This window comes from Mauremys reevesii, linkage group 1 (assembly GCF_016161935.1).
Source record: "Mauremys reevesii isolate NIE-2019 linkage group 1, ASM1616193v1, whole genome shotgun sequence".
NCBI lineage: Eukaryota > Metazoa > Chordata > Testudines > Geoemydidae > Mauremys > Mauremys reevesii.
The window spans coordinates 156288843-156310244 of record NC_052623.1 but is presented as its reverse complement, the minus strand read 5'-3'; the positions used below and the strand labels follow the sequence as shown (position 1 = coordinate 156310244).

Genomic DNA, 21402 nt, shown 5'->3' with positions numbered 1-21402 from the left:
TCTTGATGTCTGTACTGATGGAACTTTCTCCAGGGTGGAACTATGTTTCTCATCCCTCCGTGGTATCAGTCCTTCTTTGCCTGCTCCCACTGGGTCTTTCTTTAGGCAGCCTGACTTGCTCTGTCCGTTTGGTACTGCCTATGCCCTGGATACCAGATTTAGACGGCTTCAGCGCCGTGGGTACTGCTGATAATGACTGAGCCAGAGATCACTTATGGCTTGGTTGGGGCTCACTATGGGGACTCTCAGACCTTTTCTTAAAGGCCTTAGGTGAGTGGCTCACGGGTGTCTGCCTGGGCTTACCTCCCTTCAAAGCAGATGGTTGCGGACATTGGGACTCTGGACACTGAAAGGCTGACTCCATGAGTAGGAGTTATAGCCTCAATTCTCTGTCTTTCCTGGATCTGGACTTCAGTTGTTGACACAAGCCACACTTCTGTGGAATGTGTTTTTCTCGCAGGCAGAGAACACACAGCAATTGTCCATCGGTCACTGGTATAGATTCCTTACAACTAAAGAACTTTTTGAAGCCTGGAGAGCTGGGCATACCCTTGTCGCGAGGTGGTTTCCCCCCCCCTCCCCCCCTCTGCCGCTCCCTGGGGTTGGCGGAAGACAAAAGTCCTTTCCCCCCCCCCTTTTTTTTTTAAAAGGCAACAGCCAAAATAAAATGTAAACGAAGTAAAGAAAAAAGGCTTCAAGAGAAGCTACAGATTAGCAATTTTAAGAGAGCTAATGATCTGCGGACAGACAACTATAGTTCCATCTCTAGCCAGGGCAGTTAAGAAGAAGCTGAGGAGGGTTTGCCCGCGCATGTGTGGGCTAAACGGACACTACCACCAAAGTTCTCGAATCAGCAGCATCGGGACTCAGACACACCTTCAGTGGAGCACCCATACAGACACTAAAAGAAGCAGCAAGATTTTAACACTGTCTTGCATTTGAGGGGGTTGCTCAAAACAGGGATTGGATTAAGAAGGGATGATGTGGGGCCCTTAGTTCCAGGACGTATCTGCTACCTGTCTCACCCACTTGTCTGTGGTCAATCAAGGCCATTCTCTGAGAAGTGGGAAATTCTGCCACCTAGATTCAGGTCTGGGTGGAGACACATTTGTTTGTTCTCATAGTGGACTCAGAAGGGGTGGATCCACTTCTGGATTTTCCACCCCCATGCAGGGTTTCTGCCCTGATATACCTGTTGTCTTTTGTTTGATTCCTTTGTGAGGAGGATGGACAAAGGCAGCATTTTTGTCTGTTGCTGGGTTTGGTCGTCCCTCAGACTACTGGGTGGGTAGGGGTGAAAGTGTTTTGGTTTGGTTGTGCCTTCTGCCACTAGTTTTCCCAAAAAGGAGAGTGCCTGGGAATTTAGATGAACACAATTTGCTTAGAGTGAGCATCAACCTTCCAGGGACAAAGCCAGATGTGATATCTGGCTGCTGAGATGGATACCATGGCCTTGACTGAAAATCTCATTGTATCTATTGAAGCGTTTGCCACAAAGGCTGTTGCTAGTGAAAATTTTCTTATGTGTAGACCAAAAGTCAGTATGGTCTGTCTTTCATGGCCTTAAGGTCAATCAGCTAAAATGTTGTGGCTCTTGGAAAGCATGTAGCCGCTAGGGATGCTCTAAGGGTGGCTGATGAAGCCCCTTCTGCAGGTGGCATTGACCTTTCTATTAGCTGGATTTTTGGTAAAGAAATCTCTTTCAGATGAGATTACCATATCTTTGCTAGAGATGCCACTGCAGCATCAATCTTTGGTATGTCTGTAATATTGTTTTTTGGCTATTGCAACTTGTAATACCTAAGTACATGCCTGCTTATGCGTTTACCCTTATTAGGGGTTTTCCACTCCTCTCCGATCACATTCTCAAAAAATGGATGTAATGGGACTGTAATCAGGTAAGGATTTAGAAGGCAGGTTATTTACTTTTAGGCTTGTCCCTCTGCCTGCTCAGGATGGATCTCAATTGTGGATGCAACCTTTTGTACATGGTTTCAAATCCTGGGTGGAAGGGGGGGGGGGAGAGAAAGACCCTTTGTTGCATTTTTTTCCTCTATCCTGCTCAGAGCATGAATCTGAGAGGTCCCCTTCCTCAGTGGAGCAGCTGTCTGAGTTAGAGAATGAATCTCTCTTAGGAAAAGAAAAGGTATTAAAAAAAACCTTTTTGCTCTTTTTGGATTTTGTAGGATTTCCAGCCTGCTTTGTAAGCACTGCCACCTTTCTGTAGCTAGCTTTATATGCAGTGCCTTGAGCTCTCTAGATACGTCTCCCTCGGTGTCCTCCCCTGTGGAGTCCCACTCCCTCTGCCAAGGGGATGGGATTTCAGTGCTGGAGTTCTTCTTCCCAGTTCGAATTGGAGAAGAACAGAGAACTTTTCCTCATTTTGGGTCCGGGGGAGTGGAAATCTGTAGATCCTTCCGGTCCTGTTCTGCCCCAGGATTTACCCCCTGGGCTGGCCAGATAAAGTTCTCCTCAAACTTGGAACCTCTCCCTCTCTGTATTGCCAGATCAGGCTTTTCTATGCTGGAATTGTAGCTTCTTGGGACAAAAGGACCTAACATGCATGTCCAATTCAGAGTCCTGTGCCCTAGCAGTGCAAAGGTTGGTTTGTTGAGAAAAAGCAAGGCATAATTGACCCTCCAAAGAGCCCGTAAAAGCAGTCTCACAAATAGCACATTGCTTGGATTTAGTTTGGTAGCTCTGCCATGCAGGGGCACTGGGCACCAAGGGGCACTACAGTGCTGGCTTTGGGTGGTTGACAACATCTCACTGCTAAATAGCTGATCCAGGAAAGGGAGAAAATAGAAACCCTGTTCCCTAATACATGAAAAAAACGGATACAATAATAAGCAGACAAAGAAAAGTCAGGAGCAAAGTGAACCACCACGACTGCTGAGTGGAGGCAGACATTCTGGCAGCACACAGAAGGCCAGAGAAGCAGGCATGGCTAGCACGGGCTGTGCTACAGCTTTGAAATGCCTCCAGAAACTGCAGACCAGAGGAATATCCCATATCTATCTGAATTGTGGGAGACACTGGGCTACAGAAAAGAGCCAAGCCTGTGCTTTTGATTCTGAAAGTCCTGGCTTCAGACTCTGGCTGACATCTCATAGTGGGGGGCCATATATAGCAGTTCTCAAAACTAAGAGCAGGAGACCACTAAGTGAAGAACTGTAAGTGGTTCTGGAGAATGGTTCTGCACTCAGTACCTGGTAGCGGAATTCAGAATCAGAGGACATTCCCACATTAATGACAGGGACACACAAAATGTGTCTGCACGGATTTCCAGAAATACCTACAACCACTACCTCCACCTTCCCCACCCCTTAAAAAATAAAATAAAATCTGCTTTCTGGAAAGGTAGAAAACAGAATGGTTAAAACAGCTGGGCTGTTAAGGAAGAGGGGAGGATATTAGGCTCAAAAATCCCAGCAGCAGATTCATCTATTTACATTACAAAGGAACTTGGAGCTGCCCCATTTTCCAGACTAGATTACACTTGAACAGAAAAAATGACTGTGGGAGACAGGGGATAGTGCATCATTATTTATTACAACAGTGCAATAAATAATGCAGATGCTGAAGTTTTCATTCAGCTTTTAATATAAAAACAGCTGCTGCGTCTAAATGCATAGCTGACACATCAAATCCACCTGTGGAGACTATAAAAGGAGACCAAACAAGGATTATATAGCAAGATTTGAACTGCCACATGAAGTAATACTATCAGTGATTAAAACATGCCCAGCTTCATCATCACAGATGCTCTATTGCTAGATTTTACACCATTTATCACTTTCTGAATACAAATGGAAAATTAATAAAAAACTTACTTCTGTCACTGCTTTGATACTTAATTCTGTAGTTATTAATCTGATGGAGTGAAGATTTGTTTTTGGAATTGTAATAACTACATTAGTTTTATGCATCCAGACTGACCAGATTAAAAAAAATAGTTAACTTTTTTCTTTTGAACTATATTGAAATCATGATTTTTGCTGCCTCTAGCATTGCAGGAGTCTGAATGAAAAACCTGAGGCTCACCTCCATTAAAACCAGAAGATTTATAAGAAATTATAAACAAATATTTGTTTATAAACAATTGTGCAGAGTTTGCAGCTTTGATGCTGACACTTGTTCCAAATCAACATTTAAACAAGTTGCAAAACAAATAAGTAGGTGTTTAGATTGAAAACTGTGTAAATACCTGACTAGACGGTCCAGGAGAGGCAAAAGGTGAAGGACATGGTCCATCTTGCAATGAAAAATGTGCAATAAATACTATAAGCTTTGCAAATGCACCCCTTACTTCAGCACTAGGGCATTCCAAAAGATACTCAGAGAAGCGGTTTGAAACATTAAAAAGGACGTTGTGTGCAAACCAAAAGCGTACATTCTTGCTGTGACGAAGGAGGATGCATAATGCATCATACCTGAAACAGAGAAGATACTATCACAGTTGTAATGTAACATCAGCATTAAAATAATAACTAACAGATATTTACAAGATACAACCCTCATTTTCTATAGCATAAATGTCTTCCATTTGCTGTTGTGAACCACCCATTCCTTTAGAAATTGTACAGAAATCTGCTTTTTCCTAAAACATAGGTCTTTTTGTTCATCTGTTCACATCTCCACAGAGAACGTGATTACTTAGCCTGACTAGAGCTGTCTTAACTGTTTTGTTCACTAAACAGTAAAAAGGAACATACTGTGGTTTTCTTTCATACAAATTATTTCAAATGAAAGTACCGCAATTAGAGTTAAATATTAAGCCAGAAGGCTTTAATTTCCATCTCCAACACATGCCAAAAAGCAATACGTACCCCAACTTCATCAAATTTGCACTCTAATGTAGGCTCCCAAGCTGAGAGTCATCACAGACTCAATTCCTCTGTGGATCAGGCACAGAGGGGGAAGCATAACTGATCAATGATTTACACAAGCAGTAGGTGGGTCAAAACAAACATGAAATGTGTTTTTTGGTGATTCACACCATAATTTACAGTTTATTGTAGTTTCTAAGTACAAAACCTGCTTTAGAAAGGTCTGATTGTGTGAATCGCATGCAGTTGTACTACCCCCACACACAGATCAGCAGTAGGTTATAAGAACTTTTTGATCATCAGATTCCTAGCTTAGACCTTTACTACTTGAGCTACAGGAGTAAATGCTAGTTCCTTTCTAGACCAATCACTGGAGGAGAGTTTAACACCTTCCCAGTGCGTTACACAATTACACCTCTACTCCAATGTAACGTGACCCGATATAACACAAATTCAGATATAACACGGTAAAGCAGTGCTCTGAGGGGGCGGGGCTGTGCACTCTGGTGGATCAAAGCAAGTTCGATACAACACAGTTTCACCTATAACACGGTAAGATTTTCTGGCTCTCGAGGACAGTGTTATATCGGGGCAGAGGTGTATTTACTAGCCAGCAACTGAGTATTGGTATTCTATTTCCAGATCTGGAAGAAGAGTGTGATTTATGGTGGTTAGAGATTGACTAAACCAGTATGGGTTAGCCCAGGGGTCAGCAACCTTTCAGAAGTGGTGTGCCGAGTCTTCATTTATTCACTCTAATTTAAGGTTTTGCGTGCCAGTAATACATTTTAATGTTTTTTAGAAGGTTTCTCTCTACAAGTCTATATATTATATAACTAAACTAGTGTTGTATTGTAAAATAAACAAGGTTTTCAAAATGTTTAAGAAGCTTCATTTAAAGTTAAATTAAAATGTTGATCTTACGCCACCGGCCCACTCAGCCCGCTGCTGGTCTGGGGTTCTGTTTACCTAGGCCAGCAGTGGGCTGAGTGGGGCCTGTGGCCGGGACCCTAGCTGGGAAGGGTCTGGCAGCCCACTGCCACTTGGTGGTTCCATCCGCTGGCTCCTGCCAGCCGGGATCCCGGCTGCCGGATCCGCTCAGCCCGCTGCCGGTCTGGGGTCCCGGCCCTGCCCACATACAGTGGGTACCTACCTTCTCCCTGGTTCTGGCCCATTCTCTCTCTCTCTCTCTCTCTCTCACTGAGCTGAGGGTGGGAGTGGACTAAGCACAGGGCTGGGGGTGAAGGGTCTGGCTAGGAGCTAGAATGAGGGAGGGCGCTCAGGGTTGGGGCAGGAGGTTTGGGTGTGGGGGCACTTACCTGGGAAGCTCCCATTTGGTGTGAGGGGTGCAGGTGGGAATGTGAGTAGGGATGCAGGAGCTCCCGTTTGGTGCTCAGGGTGGGGGTGGGGATGTGCAGGGTGCATGGGATGTGGGGGGTGCAAAAGTCAGGGCAGAGGGCTGGGGGCATGTGAGGGGGATGCAGGTGTCAGGGCTGGGGTCATGGGGGGTGAAGGAGTCAGAGGGCTGGGTGGTACAGGGCTCAGGGCAGGGGCCTGGGGTGTGTTTGGGGGTCAGGGCTCAGGGCTGTGTGTGTGTGGGGAGGTCAGGGCTCAGGGCTGGGTGACTGTCCCCCGAACGCCTCCCGCTCCTTGTCCCAACTACTCCCTCCTGGGACCCCACCCCCTATCTAAGCCTCCCTGCCCGTTGTCCCCTGACTGCCCCCCTAGGACCTTACCCCCACCTATCCCCTGACTGCCGCAACCCTTATCCACACCCCCGCACCCAGACAGAACCCCCTGGACTCCCATGCCTATCTAACCACCCCCTGCCCCCTGACAGGACCCCCAGAACTCTGGACCCATCCAACCTCCCCTGCTCCCTGCCTGCCCCAACCTCTCTCTACACCCCTACCTCCTGACAGCCCCCCCCCAGAACTCCCGACTCATCCAACCCCCGCCCCAGCTCCTTGTCCCCAACCACCCCCTCCAGAGACCCCCCCACCTTAACTGCACCCCCAGAACCCTCCTTGCTCCCTGTCCCCTTACCCCTATCCACCCCCCACCCCTAACAGACCCTGGGACTCCCATGCCCCATCCAACCCCCCCTGCTCCCTGACTGCCCCCTCCAGAGACCCCCTCCCCAACCACCCCGGGATCCCACCCCACATTAAACCCACCCTGCTCCTGTCCCTTGACTACCCCCACCCCTTATCCAACCCCCGCCGGCCCCAGACCCCTTACCATGAGGCTCCCCGCTCATCCGGAGCCCTGCCGCCGCGCGCGCATCCCCGCCCCGCAGAGCACTGCACGCACAGCAGCAGGGATCCGGATGAGCGGGGAGCATCTTTCCCTCCCCACAGAGCCAAATGCTGCCCCACGGGAGCATGCAGCCCCGGCCTCCAGAGCACTGCAGGCGCAGCGGCAGGGCTCCAGGGGAAGGCAGGGGAGGGGCCGGGCAGCTTTCTACGCTCAGCCAGACGCTCCGGCCTGGGAGCACGGACCCTGCGGCTTGCCACGTTGGCAGGATTTTTAATGGCACGCGGAGTCCCAGCAGGCAGCCATGTGCCATTAAAAATTGGCTCTCGTGCCATCTTTGGCATGCATGCCATAGGTTGCCGACCCCTGGGTTAGCCTTTCTGAAAGGCAGTACGGTACAGAGCCTCAGAGGGGTTTCTCATGTTTCAGACCCAGGCTCTTGGTTTAGGCAGTGAAGTTGCATAAACTCTCAGCTAGTGTATTTTTAAAATGGGGAGATGATGTGTGTATTAGATTTCTTGCAAAAGGGATAAAGAAAATGGACAATCCAGCAAAAAACTGACAGAAGTGGTGACTGTAAACTTGCAATTCTCTGCACCAGGTCATTTTTCATCAAACCACCATGAGAAATTCAAACAGTGCTCAGAGATTATATTCTATGTGTGTTTTTTTTTTTTTTTTTTTTTTTACAGACAATATTGTTAAACCTGAATTCTGTAACACAACCTTTACTATGGTATTCCTGCACAATCATCATCATACACATCAAAAGGAGGCTAGCTCTCATTTCAATTTAGGGCTCAATATCTCCTTTGTACTTTCCCATCCAGATTTAGCTCTCATCTCCATATACACATTTGAAAGAGGCATGGAATGAACACCTCAAACAGTTTTAACACTATTTTTTACACAACTTGAATTTCGTTAAAGGAAACCAAACTGTCAAAACAGTAGAGTCATTGTTAAAGACAAATATACCAATCACTAGCAGGGCCACGGACTATTTTCTTTGTGTGAAATCCTGTGGTGAAGAGAAATCTAGCAGCTAGCTGAATACTAATCATAGTTATTTCTTCTGCTTCAGGCAACAGGTGATCTTGTCCTAAAGAAAAATGAAAAAACTCAAGTGTAGAAAAAATAAAAAACAATTTTACCTACAATTGGCAAAATGACTAATGTTCTTGTTTAGTAGCATAAACCTGGTCAAAATAGAATCTAACATAATGCCCAGAGCCTCTCATTACTGATTAAGGCCTTATCTTTCAAAAGAAAACAGTAATTATGGGTTAACTTGAGATATCTTAAAAAGCCAGTGCTCACGTTCCACTCTCTGAAAAACAATAGGCTGCTTTCAGGTAATTTTATGTGCCAAACTTGAGATATTAGTCACTTCTGAAAAATTAGACCAAACCTTGAAAATCTGGTTAGATAACAGCTGAGTGATGGAGTTAATCAACCAAAGCAGCTGCTGCTAATTACTTCTGCCTTTACTAACAAACACTTAAACAAAAGGTATGTAACTTCAACAAACAAGTAAGACTTCAAGAAACGGATGGCAGGAAAAAAAGGGAAACAGTATTCTAGAAATTTAATAAATCTGGTATCCATAAGAATTATTTAAGTTCAGTGATTTTTGAAAAACAGTTTAACATAATAGATAAAAAATAACTTAAATCCTTTTAAAAATGAAAATCAGAAAAACTATTCTAATGGTGCAGGTAACCTTAAAGAAAAGCAGTACCCATTAGAAAAAAAGATGTTCAAAACAAAATGCAATAAATTAACTTTTGCTAGGACTCAAGAATTCTAGACAATGATCATAAAATATTTCCTGGCAACAGAGACTAATTTTTTTATAAGAACAATATATTATAAGAAGTTTTCAAATACTAACCTGGAGGAGGATTTAAGTAGACGCTATTACAAGTAAGCAATTTCTTTATAAACTGGAAATATTCTAGACTGTACTGCATACGGTTATGCATGAATTGCACATTCTGTTTCCGTACACTTCGCTCAATGGCTGATGGCATTTTAATCTGGTGGGGTTTAGTGGTCATAGCTAGTTCTGAAATATATTTGATCAGTTCATTGTCTTTATCCATTGTGTCCATACGTTCATAAAAAAGAATGTAAGCATTCCACCACCTCTTCTGGCGTCTGTAGGACATGCGCTTCATCATATGATCAAACACCTCCCCCATGTACTCTCCACCAAAACACTGATTTTTCATTTCTTCATCATCATCCATTTTACACTCTGTTACATCTCCATCATCAAATTTATACCATCGATTTTTCTCACCATCTCCACCATTTCTCTGGATAATGTAAGAGTAATAATGTCCACCACTGGCCTGACCACTGTGTACTAGTACACCAACAAGCCTGTATTTAGTGCTCCCAGAGTGCTCATTTTCTGGCTGTTCATTTTGTATCAACTGATTTTCAGGATTTACATCATCTCCTTCCAATTTAGCTACACCTGCCACCGTATAAGGCTCCATGTCCAGCTCCCGTGGAAATTCAAAATAATCATTGAACTTGATTGCACATTCCCTTTCCCAGTCATAGTCAAATCGTTTTAACTGGATAGCAAGAACTGGAGGCAACTTCTTAATCAACAAGCGTTTCACTGTATCAACCTAAAAAAACATAACAGTATATTGACAGATATTGATTCTTAAATTTTCATTATTACTCAACACAAAATTTAAGGTCTAATGATGAAAAACCCATTTAATAAATACTGTAAATGTTTATCAATAATATACTGAGAAACTTCAGCATCAATATAATCTTGGCTGCAAAGCAAACAACGTGGTGTAAACAGCATTTCAAATGTAATAAAATGAGCATGCAATGGCCTTGGAAGTAAAATATCATCCTTAACATCTCATTGAATTATTGCTAACTATTAAAACTGTAGCAGTTCTCTACAGCCTACATCACCATGAGATCATCTGATCTGTTATACAGTTCAAACAAATTTCCAAGTTACTTCTGAAAGGTTTGCTTACCAATTCAATTTTCCATAAGCAGATACACACTTTCGAAAAAAATTTCACCACTAAAAAAACAGGGCTGCAGTAACTTTAGGTGTAGGAGAGAAGCAGGTTGGTCATTTGAGATCTGGATTCCTGGCACAAATTCTAAAGTCTTTTATTTAAATAAATGATTGTTTCTCAGAACTATTCACAGTGAAACTGCCCCACCCAACCACGGACTGATAAGTTATCTATGTGCTAAAAAAATCACCAAATTTAAATACAGTATGCTAAAAACAAGCTAAAACTTTGTTAAACCAGTAACAAACTTGCACAAAAATACATCACAAAAAGGATCATTACCTTTTTGTTGCATTTTTCACAATGATATGCATTTGCACCTTCCAATAAGTCTCCTTTGACATATTGTTCCAAAGAGTCAAGCAGGTTTTGGTGATTTCTAATATCTACATTCAGAGTTGTAAAGGATTCCTCGCACTCGTACCTACAGATATGATGGGGGGTGGGGGAGGGAAAGGACAGGGTGAGAGAGAGAGATACAAATGTGTTTGTCTGGCAATTTTACATGGTTTGCAAAACATTCTAGCATAAAAAGTTTTGTTAGACATTTGATCACAACAGTTTGACATTCTAAAATAAGAAGCCATTCTTTATTATATAAACTTATGTATTTAAAGTCACTGCTTTGACTATCAAAGATGACAGTTGAAATTACTTCCTCTTAAGTGCTAATTCAAAATGGTAGATCATTATTTTTAAAACAGTCTGATGTGTTCAAAATACAATAGGTTTGTATTAAGCTTCAACATGAGCTCCTTCTCAAACCGCACCCCTCCACCAGGTGATTGATACTCCAAAAAAAAGGATAAAGGGTTTACAAAAATAAATATTTACCACAGAAAACTCAACTCCATTCCCTAAAGCTAACAGCCACTTCGAGTGAATCAGTAAAGATGGTACCACAGTAAGCAGACATGAAGAATGACTAAAAGCATATGCTACAGTTTGTGTTGCACTGCAGATCTGACTTGCAGCACTTATCTGCGTGCACTCTAGCTGTGTTCAATGTGTTAGGTGTAGTTGTATTGAATGGTGGCGGGATTCGTTGGAGCAGATTAGCAGATGTGTTACTATGAACCTCTTGCTCAAATTTCAACCACTAATCCTACCCTGGACACTCATGAGGCATTGCAAATTTCAAAACAAACCAAGTACGTACATAGATTTTAGAGCACTTAGAAAAATGATCTGTTAAAACAGTTGGTCTCAATCTTAATAGCTGCTCAGTTATAGCAATAGGTGCATTTCTTTTTATAAGTAACATCAGATTATACTTTTCTGTATAGAGTGCTTGACAACACAATGTCTAGTCAGTCCCACTGGTTTCTTTGTACAGTCACTCAGTTTCTCCTGCTGAGCAGGACTTTGGCACAGCAACATAACAGAAAAATATTTTGGAGAGAGGAAAATGCAACTGTAAAACCACAAATTGGTAGGGGCATTCAGAGACAGGTATAGTACCTGAAAATACTTTTAGCTCATGTGTTTGAAAGTGCATACATAGGCTAAGAAGAATTGGATTTTTATTGGTAAATGTCAGTAAATGTCTATTTTACTGTGCACACACAAACAGATGAAAAATAATTCCACCAATAAGCAGCAAACTAGACAAATAGGCAAAGTAAGAAAAATGCTGCTTGAGAACTTAAGGTATGATTTAAAGATATTTACTTTGTATATTTTGATGTGAAATTAACAATTTGTGTTTTAACTGGTATAAAATTTTAACTTTTTGGATCACAACTACTCTTACTAAATTATTGCCTGACCCTCCACCATAATTTCCTACAACTGTGAAAATTTTAATAGATAAAATAAAAATATTAAGAACATTGATATCTGTCAAAACTATAAAAAATTAAATAGAAATTCTGTCAAGCCTATGCATACATTTAAAGTTGATATCCCTTTAATTATAGGTAAGAAACAATGTAAGAAAAATTACATATAACTGTCTCTTGCTAAGCTAAGGGTAAAACAATTTTTAAAAATCCCCTTTTTTAGTAAGAATAGAACTGTGATCATTTCATTAGTGAGCTGCAAAGCTTTAAATAATTGTACAATCCTACAGGCTCAGTACTGTAAACACACTATTAGACGTTTACTTCTTTGAATAGTCCCATTTATTTTAACAGATCTATTTACAGCAGTGAATACCCTGGCTAGCAGCAGTTTTGCTTGATTTAGTCCTAAAAGCAGCAAAAATATGTATCTCTTTAAACATGGCAGACACTGTTTTAACAACATCTGAGACAATGATGAGACCTTGAGGAAAGCGAGCAGCAGACTCCTTTTTCTTCTTCCAGAGAGGGAGTGTGATGTTGTACCTACCATAAATACAGGCTGAAAGAGCTGTTCTAGTCACACAATCTTTTTGGAATGAAATTCTTAATGCTTAGTCTCAAATCAAAGCTTCAAGAAAATGTCAAAAAAGGATCTATTTTTGAGTTATATAAAGCATGAAAATGATGCATTCCAATGATCCAAATATACATTAATGCAGTGGTCCCCAACCTTTTTCGTCTGGCGGGTGCCAGACAAGAAGCCACAGAAGACCATGACAGCGGACGAGCATCTGCTGAAATGCCGCCGACAAGTGACGTCATCCAGAGGCGTCGCTGCTGAATTTTGGCGGCCTTTTCGGTGGATGCTCATCTGCTGGCTAGTACGTGGATGCACTTGGACGCCCCAGCAGGCGCCGTGGTGCCCGCGGGCACCGTGTTGGGGCATTAATGTATATAAGCAGCAAATCAGAATGAAGAACCTACATACTGCATGGCCGCTCAGTTGGACAGCAAAACAAAAAATTCTTGAATCTTATTCATATGAGAGAGATGGCAGGGAAGTAAAAGTTCCAAATTCACGAGCGTTGTACAGCTGATGTCACTGAATGTTTTGAAGGAATGGATTCAAAATAGCAGCAATTTTATCATAGAGGAGAATATACAACTGCTTACAAATTAGAGAAAAAAAGATTCTTTACATTTATGTGGAACAGGCAGAATCCTTTTGATCTATGCATAGTTTCCTTTCATCTGATAAATACCAATAAGGTCAACTACTGTCCAAGATACGTCCTAATTGGTTGTCTCCATACATTGCTGCTTCATTCCTATGACTGTAATTTGAAGGTCACATTGGAACACATTAAGTCAAAGCCATGTCAGAAAGTGTACCTTTCATAAATATGTTTAAGTTACATTATTTTAAATAAAAAATAATTGTATTACTACTATAATATTTGATTTAATTTGCATCTTTGTTATTTAATGGAAAAAGCTTGGTGCTTGAACTGAACAGAAAAACTTGCAATTTGGTCAGCTGGGTCTTCACCATGTTGTTCCAGGGTGAACACAGCAGTGGGGCATGTTTTAGGACTCTGTGAAGTGTATTTGGCCCTCAAGGCACTCCTATTCTAGTACAAATGGTTTGTGTTTATACACACACACTGTGATTTAGGAATTTCTAAACACAGTTGATAGTGGGAGCAATAAGATCAACAGAAACACTAATGCACTGTACATAATGTTAAGGCTTTACCCAGACAAGATAGCAAATTCCGTTAAAGGCGAAATATATCCTCAATATTAATTTTTTTTTCCAATTTATCCTTCTTCTAACAGGAAGACTTTTATAAGGCAGTTTATTTGCTTAACACCACTTTGGTAACCATCTTCTCACATAAATGTAGACTGTTTAAGTGTGAAAAAGGTGAAACGAAACACTTACCTATGTGGGCATCCTTGACAAATCTTCTGATCAGCGAAGGAACCTCCCAAAACCTTACTTAACATGGCTGGATGCCCCAAAGCTTTTAAAGCTTCATCTAGACTGTCCACCAAGGAATTAAAAAATTCTAAAGCATCATGTTGTTCACGGAGATTAACAGGTTCACCCCAAAGTCTAAAAAGAAAAAAAGAAAAACGTTTTGGGGGTATTTTTGGAGGACAGAAAAATACACTGAAATAATAATACCTCTATTCACTTTTACTGAGCATAGGTAACTGACTGCTTATGGTGTTGTGAATCAACTGGTACAAAAACTAAATATTATATTTTAATAGTCTCAGTGAACGGAAATCAATATTAAAAACCAATTTTCTATTTACCTGAATTGTTTCCAAAAACCTCTTGGTACATAGTACTGTAGTCTGGAAGCTGCTAAATGACCAAAGATGACTTGGAGATGTCTCAGAACTCCAATATTGTATTCTTTTCTATCTTCTGTTTTACTTAATGCTGGTTTATCTTCATACTGATGTGGATAACCAAACACATCATCCCGAGGATCAACGTTGCTCTATCAAAAACACAGTCATGTAATCTTCATTAACATAATGAATATAAGCAGAATATAGGAGAACTAAAACAAGCAACAAGGTAACCATGTACAGTATGGTGCACCCTAACTTTACAGAACGATTATTGGAGGAAACTAGTAATTTACATATTGTACCTCTATTTTAAGTTATACATGCTACATGTAGACTGTTAAATCTACATTGTAGATGACATTTTCAATCACGGATTCCAGACTAGGGGAAAAAAATGAAGAGGAAAAAGCAAGCCTGACCTTTAATCTTTTGGATCTTCTACTCTAGTTGCTAGCATTTTCAAATAAGAAAGATTATATTATAGTTTTGTTGCTAGAAATGTAAGGAAACCCCATTAAAATAAAATTCTATCTGATGAAAAAAGTTAATGACTTGAAAGTATTAAAACAGATGACCAGCAGGTCATCTGTATAATTACCTCATTGTCCTGCTTCTCATCCCCAGACATATCATCGTCTACATCACTGCCTGTGCCTTCAATTGCAAGAATACCATTTCGGATAGCTGGAATCATGTATAGCTGCTGAATGACAGAATTCATGTAACAAGTAGCACCAGCATTTTTTAATCCTACAAATCCCTTTGATGGCCGAGGCCCAACAGGTGGCAAATATTCCCATTCTGTAAGGGCTTCACAAGCTACAAGAGAATAACCAAAATTGATTAAAAAAATATTTTATTACAAAACAATATCTATTATGATAATCAAGGCAATTCCATAAAACTGAAATGACTATTTGTTCACAATATCATATTAAACAAAGTTTAACTTACCAAACCTTCAAACAGAAAATAGTTAAAAACCTCTAAAATTAATGACCTCATTTGTTGACAATGACAGCTTAAGTGAAATCTTTAAGTAAAAGTATCTTATATAACCAATTTAAAAATAAACATAGCTAGTGCCAAATTAGCAGCAGAAGTACTTCTTCCCTTGAGACCAATGATTCACCTTTTAAAGGTTGAAGAATTCAAAATCCATTGGCAGTGACAAGGAATCAGAGTTCAGAATACTGCACCAGTTTGGCTCTGTAACTTGTTTCCTTATCAAAGTCAAGAAATGTGTAAAAGAATACATCTCTAGTCAGACTATAGTCCTCTTAAATATCTTATTCTACATCATGTTTGTTTATGCCATACATTTTACTTCACAGTTGTATGCAATTTCACATAAAGATATCAATATGGCTTACAGTTGGGTTTTTCTCTGAAAATGGATGTTTGTTACTTATAACTGGAGGTTTGAGATGTGGGTTCACTCCACATGCCCGAGACTGGAGATTTCTAGAAAGTAGAGTGCATTGGTCCGCCCCGAACAGTTGCTCCCCTCATGCTCTGCACCAAAGGTATAAGATGGTGCGGACCAATGCCTCTCTAGGTCTCTCTCTTACCGTGAATCATATAGGATTCAAAGCTGCGGAGAAGAAGAGTGGGCAGTGGAATATAGATAAGGACCACACATCTCTAAGCAGATCTGGTTACAAGTAAGTGACCTCCATTTCTTCTTTGACTGCTGGTTTCCATGTGTATTTTCATATGTGGGTAATTGGTTCGCAGTACTCAAACAGAAGCAGGAAGCAAGGATGCAACTGGTACATGTCTGTAATACTGCTGTCCCAACAGGTGGTTCTGCAGAAGAGGCCTGGACTAAGGCATAATGGATGGAACTCCAAGTTGCAGCCTTACAAACGTTTAAAGAGATGCTACAGAGGTTGCCTGTGCTTTAGTGGAACGGGCCCTCACCCTTTCCGGGGAAAGAATTACACACAGATGATAAAGAATGATACAGACGGACATCTACTTGGAGAGTCTCTGACCCAATAATGCTTGTCCCCACGACTGCTCTGCTATCGTGACAGTCTACGTGTTTTCCTAATTTCTTTCTTTGCAGATATATTACTCTACAGCCCTGCACTGTAGAAGACAGTCCACCTCCTGACAGAGGATTTCCTTGTGAGCATGGTCCCTGAAGAGGGGGAAGAGACTCGATATTGTAGTTGGATGGAATGATCTCTAGTACCCACCTGTCAGTTGTTATTCCCCTCCAACTGTGGGTGAAAAGGGCGAGGCAACCAAAGGTTTGGGAGGCAGTAGGGAGTGGTATCAATAAAGATACATGGTTCTCAAGCATCCCATCAAAAGTAACCTGATTGGTGGATGGGGATTGAATGGATATAGCTGTGGTGGAGGAAGCTGCATATCTAGGTCTTTATGCTCTTTGACATTTGCGCAGCAGTTTGTAAGGAACTGGTGGTAGAATAGCTGAGGGAAAAGTCTTGGCTTGTACACTTGGTTTATGGTATTTTCAATCTGGGGCCAGGGTATAAATCCCCAAGGAGTCTAGAGTTGTCCTGGAGTCCTTAGCAAGCATAAATATTAGTCTTTTCATTGACTAGATTAGGGTCCTCAAAGGTATTTCTGGACTTCCCTATGGAACCCCAAGAAGCGGAGCCAAGATTCACACCTCATCACTACAGCTGTAGCTATACCGCTAATAAAGTATCAGTCATGCCCACTGCAGCTTGAAGAGAGTTTACTTGAAATTGGGCTCTGTCCTCCTGATAGAGTTTGTCTTTGAACTTCAAGTGTTTGTGAAAACATTTTTTGCTAATAAAGACTCATAGTTAGCAATTTTGAACAGAAAGCTGGGGGTGGATAAAAATACCTCCCCTCTCAGAAGGTCAAGGCTTTTAAGTGCCCTTGTCTGCAAGAATTGCCTTGCAGTGCTATAAGCCTGGATGTCTTAGTGGCTGCTTGTACTACTAGGGAGTTGTGGGCAGTGAGAGTAAACAGAAACTCTGCCCCTTTAACTGGTACAAAATATTGCCCCTCAGCCATTTTCAGGGTGGGAACATAGGAAGCAGGAGTATGCTAAACTACCCTGGCTGGTTTCACAATGGCCTTGTTTGCTGTGTGGATCACCTGACCGGGATTCAGAGGGCTGCAAACTGTCAAGTGGAATTTGGATCTCACTCCACACCCTCCGCAGGAGCTTTTGTTGCCGCCTGTGGTAGTCAGGTGGGGATGGCAAGCATGGGGCAATTGCCTCATCAGGTGAGGAAGGTGACACCATCAGAACCATTGGTACCAGTGACTCTGGTTCGATTTCTTCCCCCTTGCATGCCGACAGAGCCAGCTGGCATTGGCTAGAGGAGGAAGGCCAGCGGTATCCATGTACAGATCCAAGGTGCCTAATGTAGGGATCTTATGGGCACCAATATGGCCAGTTTGAAGGGTCAACCCACTGGGGGGACCCCAAGACAACAGGTACCACTGGTCCCATGGGTAGTCATATCTGAGTGGAGGATGGATCCAAGACCTCCCAGAGTCTCCGTCCAGACTAGTCGTCTTCTGTGGAAGCAATGGCTTGTCTAGAACATCTGAGCTGGCCAACTCAGTGGGTGAATGTTCTGACTTGTGAACAGGATATGGAGTATCCTTTTCTCCTTGAGGTGGTTTCCTCCCCCAGTGTGGATATGTCACTCAGGAGAACCAGACCCGAAGGGAGAGGCAATTGAGGATAAAGAAGGGCAAAAATATCCTCTGGAAAAGTATAGGTTTCAGTCCATCCTGGAGAGTGAAGTGTCACAGTGGTTAGATCCAGCACATCCATGGTCATGGTGGTCAGTGGGTACTTCTGGGGACAAGATGATACCATGTAAGAGAAGTCCTAACTGGAGTTCCTAGTTGGTGGCAGCATGTATTGATCCTTAGGTTTAAGAGCTGGAGTTGGTACCAATGGATCCTTTCTCCTTTGCACATTATCCTCATAATTTGGAGGTTTAGATGGTCATAGGTCTTTAGGACCCATGCATGAGGACTTGCCCAACTTGGACAGAGTAGGGGAGGGATCCTTTCTTTCAGGAGAAGACCTGGAAGGGGATCTGTCCTTGAGTATATGAGTGAGCCCTTTAGTCTCGTCAAAAGCCCAGATCTAGCAATTCCCTGGGCTTAGCAGCTCTGGCCTCTGCTTCTGAGCTTGACCTTGCTGTAAAACAAGAGGGTCTCCCTGGCCTGGACCCACGTGGGGTCCCATGGCTTTCTCCTTGAGGTACTTCCTCAGTCAGAGCTCTTGTCCCTCACAGGTTTGGGGAGGGAAAGAGTGGCAGCTGCTGAACTTAGCAGAGACAATGGCCTCCCCAAGACTGTAAAGGAAACACTGGTATTCATCACTGACTGAGAAGGAGACAGTTCTTAAATCTCAGGACTTTAAGCATAGTCCTTCTCCACAGGATCCCTGAGATGGAGAGAAACTAAACTAACTAGATTATAAAAACACTAAAATGCTAAAACATTATGAATACTAAAACTATATACAATTATAGTTACAGGTTTTGAAAGATGATGCAAAGATAGCTTTGGACACAGGATTCTGACTCAGGCCATGAGGCAATAAGAAGGAACTTGAGAGATGTTGGTCTGCATCACCCCTTATGCTCTCAGTAAAGAGCACGAGGTAAGCAACTGTGCAGAGGCCCAGACCAACAGACAGTACTTGCTAGAAGTCTTCAATCTCAGGTGCATGAAGTGCATGCATGGCCACATATGGAATACACATAGGAACCAGCACTTGAACTATTCCTTTAATCCACCCCCCACAGACTCAACTCGTATTTTACTGTCACCAAGTAAGTTAAAATCAGTGACCAACAGGCCAACCTAGTGATGTCCCAGCAACACTAACACAAGCAACTCTGATTTGAAAGTGACCTATAATTTTTTTCCCCATAAGCTAGTGATCCATTGTGTATATATATAGGCTCCCGTGCCTTTGCCATCCCTATGAAAATCCATCCAAATTTGGAGAAAAGTTATAAGCCTTTGAAAAATCATAGTTTGCATATGCTCAGACTTTAGACAGTAGCAACTAAATTCCCTGAAGATCCTATCTGCACGGGGCATGCTCCAGCCCAAGGCTCTTCAAGTCTTTCCCTGCAACTGCCCTGCTGGACTGCTGCAGACTCTGCTGGGTCTGGGCACCAGAACTGAGAGAAGGGAGATGGTCTCCCGTGCTCTCAGGATATGTCTACACTGTAACGTAAGCCCTTGCTTGGCTAGACCCCCCCTTGCATCTATACTGCAACTGTGCTAACTCAAGGCTCAAATGCATGGTCCCAGGATCTGCAGGGCTGGATTTGGGGCCCAGGTTTCAAGCCCTACTGCTTTGTAGTGTAGACACAGCCCCACTTGACTCAGGTCCTGGGAGTCATCTGGAAGTATCCTACAATTCCATGGGACAACTTCCTTAGTCCTCTCTATCCCAACAATCTGGAATCCACTCTATTGAAAATGGACACCACACTCCCTCTGCAAACTGCAGAAATTCAGGTCAGTGTTAACTCATTCTGGTCTGATCACCTATCTGCAAGCACACTATCAGAGAGCCTCCTGGGTTTGCAATGCAGAGAAAACAGATCGAGCCTTTTGCAAAGCGAGCTGCTTTCTGGTAATGTTCAGGGTGGGCAGTAAAGTTTTCCCACAGCGCACTACGGTCCTAGGGCTAGAGCAGCCACATAGAGGGGGTGTGGGCACGCCATGGGCACGCCATGGGCAGCCTAGGGACTCTGGGATATGGTTACTTTAACTCAGGTTTGCACACTGCATCATGGATGCCAGAGACCTTGGTTTGAGCATGAGTCAAAAAATTCTTAACTTAGGTTAAAATACAATGTATTTTATATTGGGCTTACATTGCAGTGTACACCCTCAGTGACCCTCTTGTGGGCCCAGGGAGCATAGAGGAGGAAGCTGCCAGATTCAAATGCAAAAGAAACAAGAAGTGGATCTGTGGGGGAACGGACTAAGGAGTAGAAAAAGGTGCTGGGAAACAAATCTGATGAGGAGCTGGAGTGCAATGGAAGAACTGGGGCTGACTGGGACACGTAGACAGGGGATGAGGGACACAGATAGGGCAAGGAGCTCAGGGAGGAAGATTAAGTGGGAGACAGGGACTATGGAGGTGGAAAATAAACTGGGAGAGTCTGGGCAAGGAGACTGGGACATGATCAAGTTATTAAAGACTGTCATAATGCATACATACCATGGAGCCAAAGTAAGGTTGCAGAAGGAACCTTAACTCTGGCATTCCCTAACTTTGGAGTGATTAACTTTAAGTTTGTAAAGTCAAAGATTATTTCAATTGGTGTGTGTGTGTAATTCGCATCAGAATCAGTTGCCAGCACAAGTTGTAAGTGGGAGGAAACACATATACAATGCATAAATTAAACAATGAAAAATAGATGGTTAAAATGCTACATACTAGTGATTGCTGTACCTATGTAATACATTTCAGTCAAGGTGTCTACTATTTGTTTGAGGTTTCGGACACACCCCACTGCTAGTGCTACTAGCAACTCAAAACCAGCATTAATGGTAGCTGGTGAACTACAGACTGGTATGGCTTGCTCAGCAGGCAGTTCTCCATTTCTCATGTATTGTAAATATACATTGGAAGCTGGAAAGATGAAGTCATCTATCAATTCCTGAAAAACAGAGAAGTTGTTACCCGTTACTATTAAAAAACTGAAGCATTTTTCAACAGACTGGAAAGCGTTACACCTCTACCCCATATAACGCTGTCCTCGGGAGCCAAAAAATCTTACCGCGTTATAGGTGAAATCACGTTATATCAAACTTGCTTTGATCTGCCAGAATGCGCAGCCCCGCACCCCCGGAGTGCTGCTTTACCATGTTATATCCGAATGTGTGTTATATTGGGTCGCGTTATATCGGGGTAGAGATGTACAACATTTGTTAGAGAGATGATTGAAAAGAATATAGATAAACTAAAATGTATTTCATTCTATAATAAAGAGGAGCCTAAAAAAAGATATTAAAGTGGTAGTCTTATTTCTTTTGGAAATATTCTATCTTCAAGTTAATTCTCTTTTTAGAATGTAATTGTAAATCTCTAAT

The 21402-nt window shown here is 42.3% G+C and overlaps 1 protein-coding gene across 4 annotated transcripts in view; it reads right to left on the bottom strand.

The window, feature by feature from the left end:
- USP9X (ubiquitin specific peptidase 9 X-linked) overlaps positions 1 to 21402 on the bottom strand; it is a 202218-nt gene that overhangs the window by 28354 nt on the left and 152462 nt on the right. For 3 of the 4 annotated variants that reach the window (XM_039522093.1, XM_039522109.1, XM_039522083.1), the window contains 8 exons: positions 20747 to 20969; positions 14906 to 15126; positions 14263 to 14453; positions 13883 to 14056; positions 10436 to 10577; positions 8980 to 9730; positions 8064 to 8187; positions 4208 to 4433 (listed from right to left, as the gene is read on the bottom strand). In XM_039522093.1, coding sequence (XP_039378027.1) covers positions 4208 to 4433; positions 8064 to 8187; positions 8980 to 9730; positions 10436 to 10577; positions 13883 to 14056; positions 14263 to 14453; positions 14906 to 15126; positions 20747 to 20969 — 2052 coding nt within the window. The remainder of the gene's footprint in view (positions 1 to 4207; positions 4434 to 8063; positions 8188 to 8979; positions 9731 to 10435; positions 10578 to 13882; positions 14057 to 14262; positions 14454 to 14905; positions 15127 to 20746; positions 20970 to 21402) is intronic. The other variant, XM_039522099.1, reaches the window with a different exon arrangement.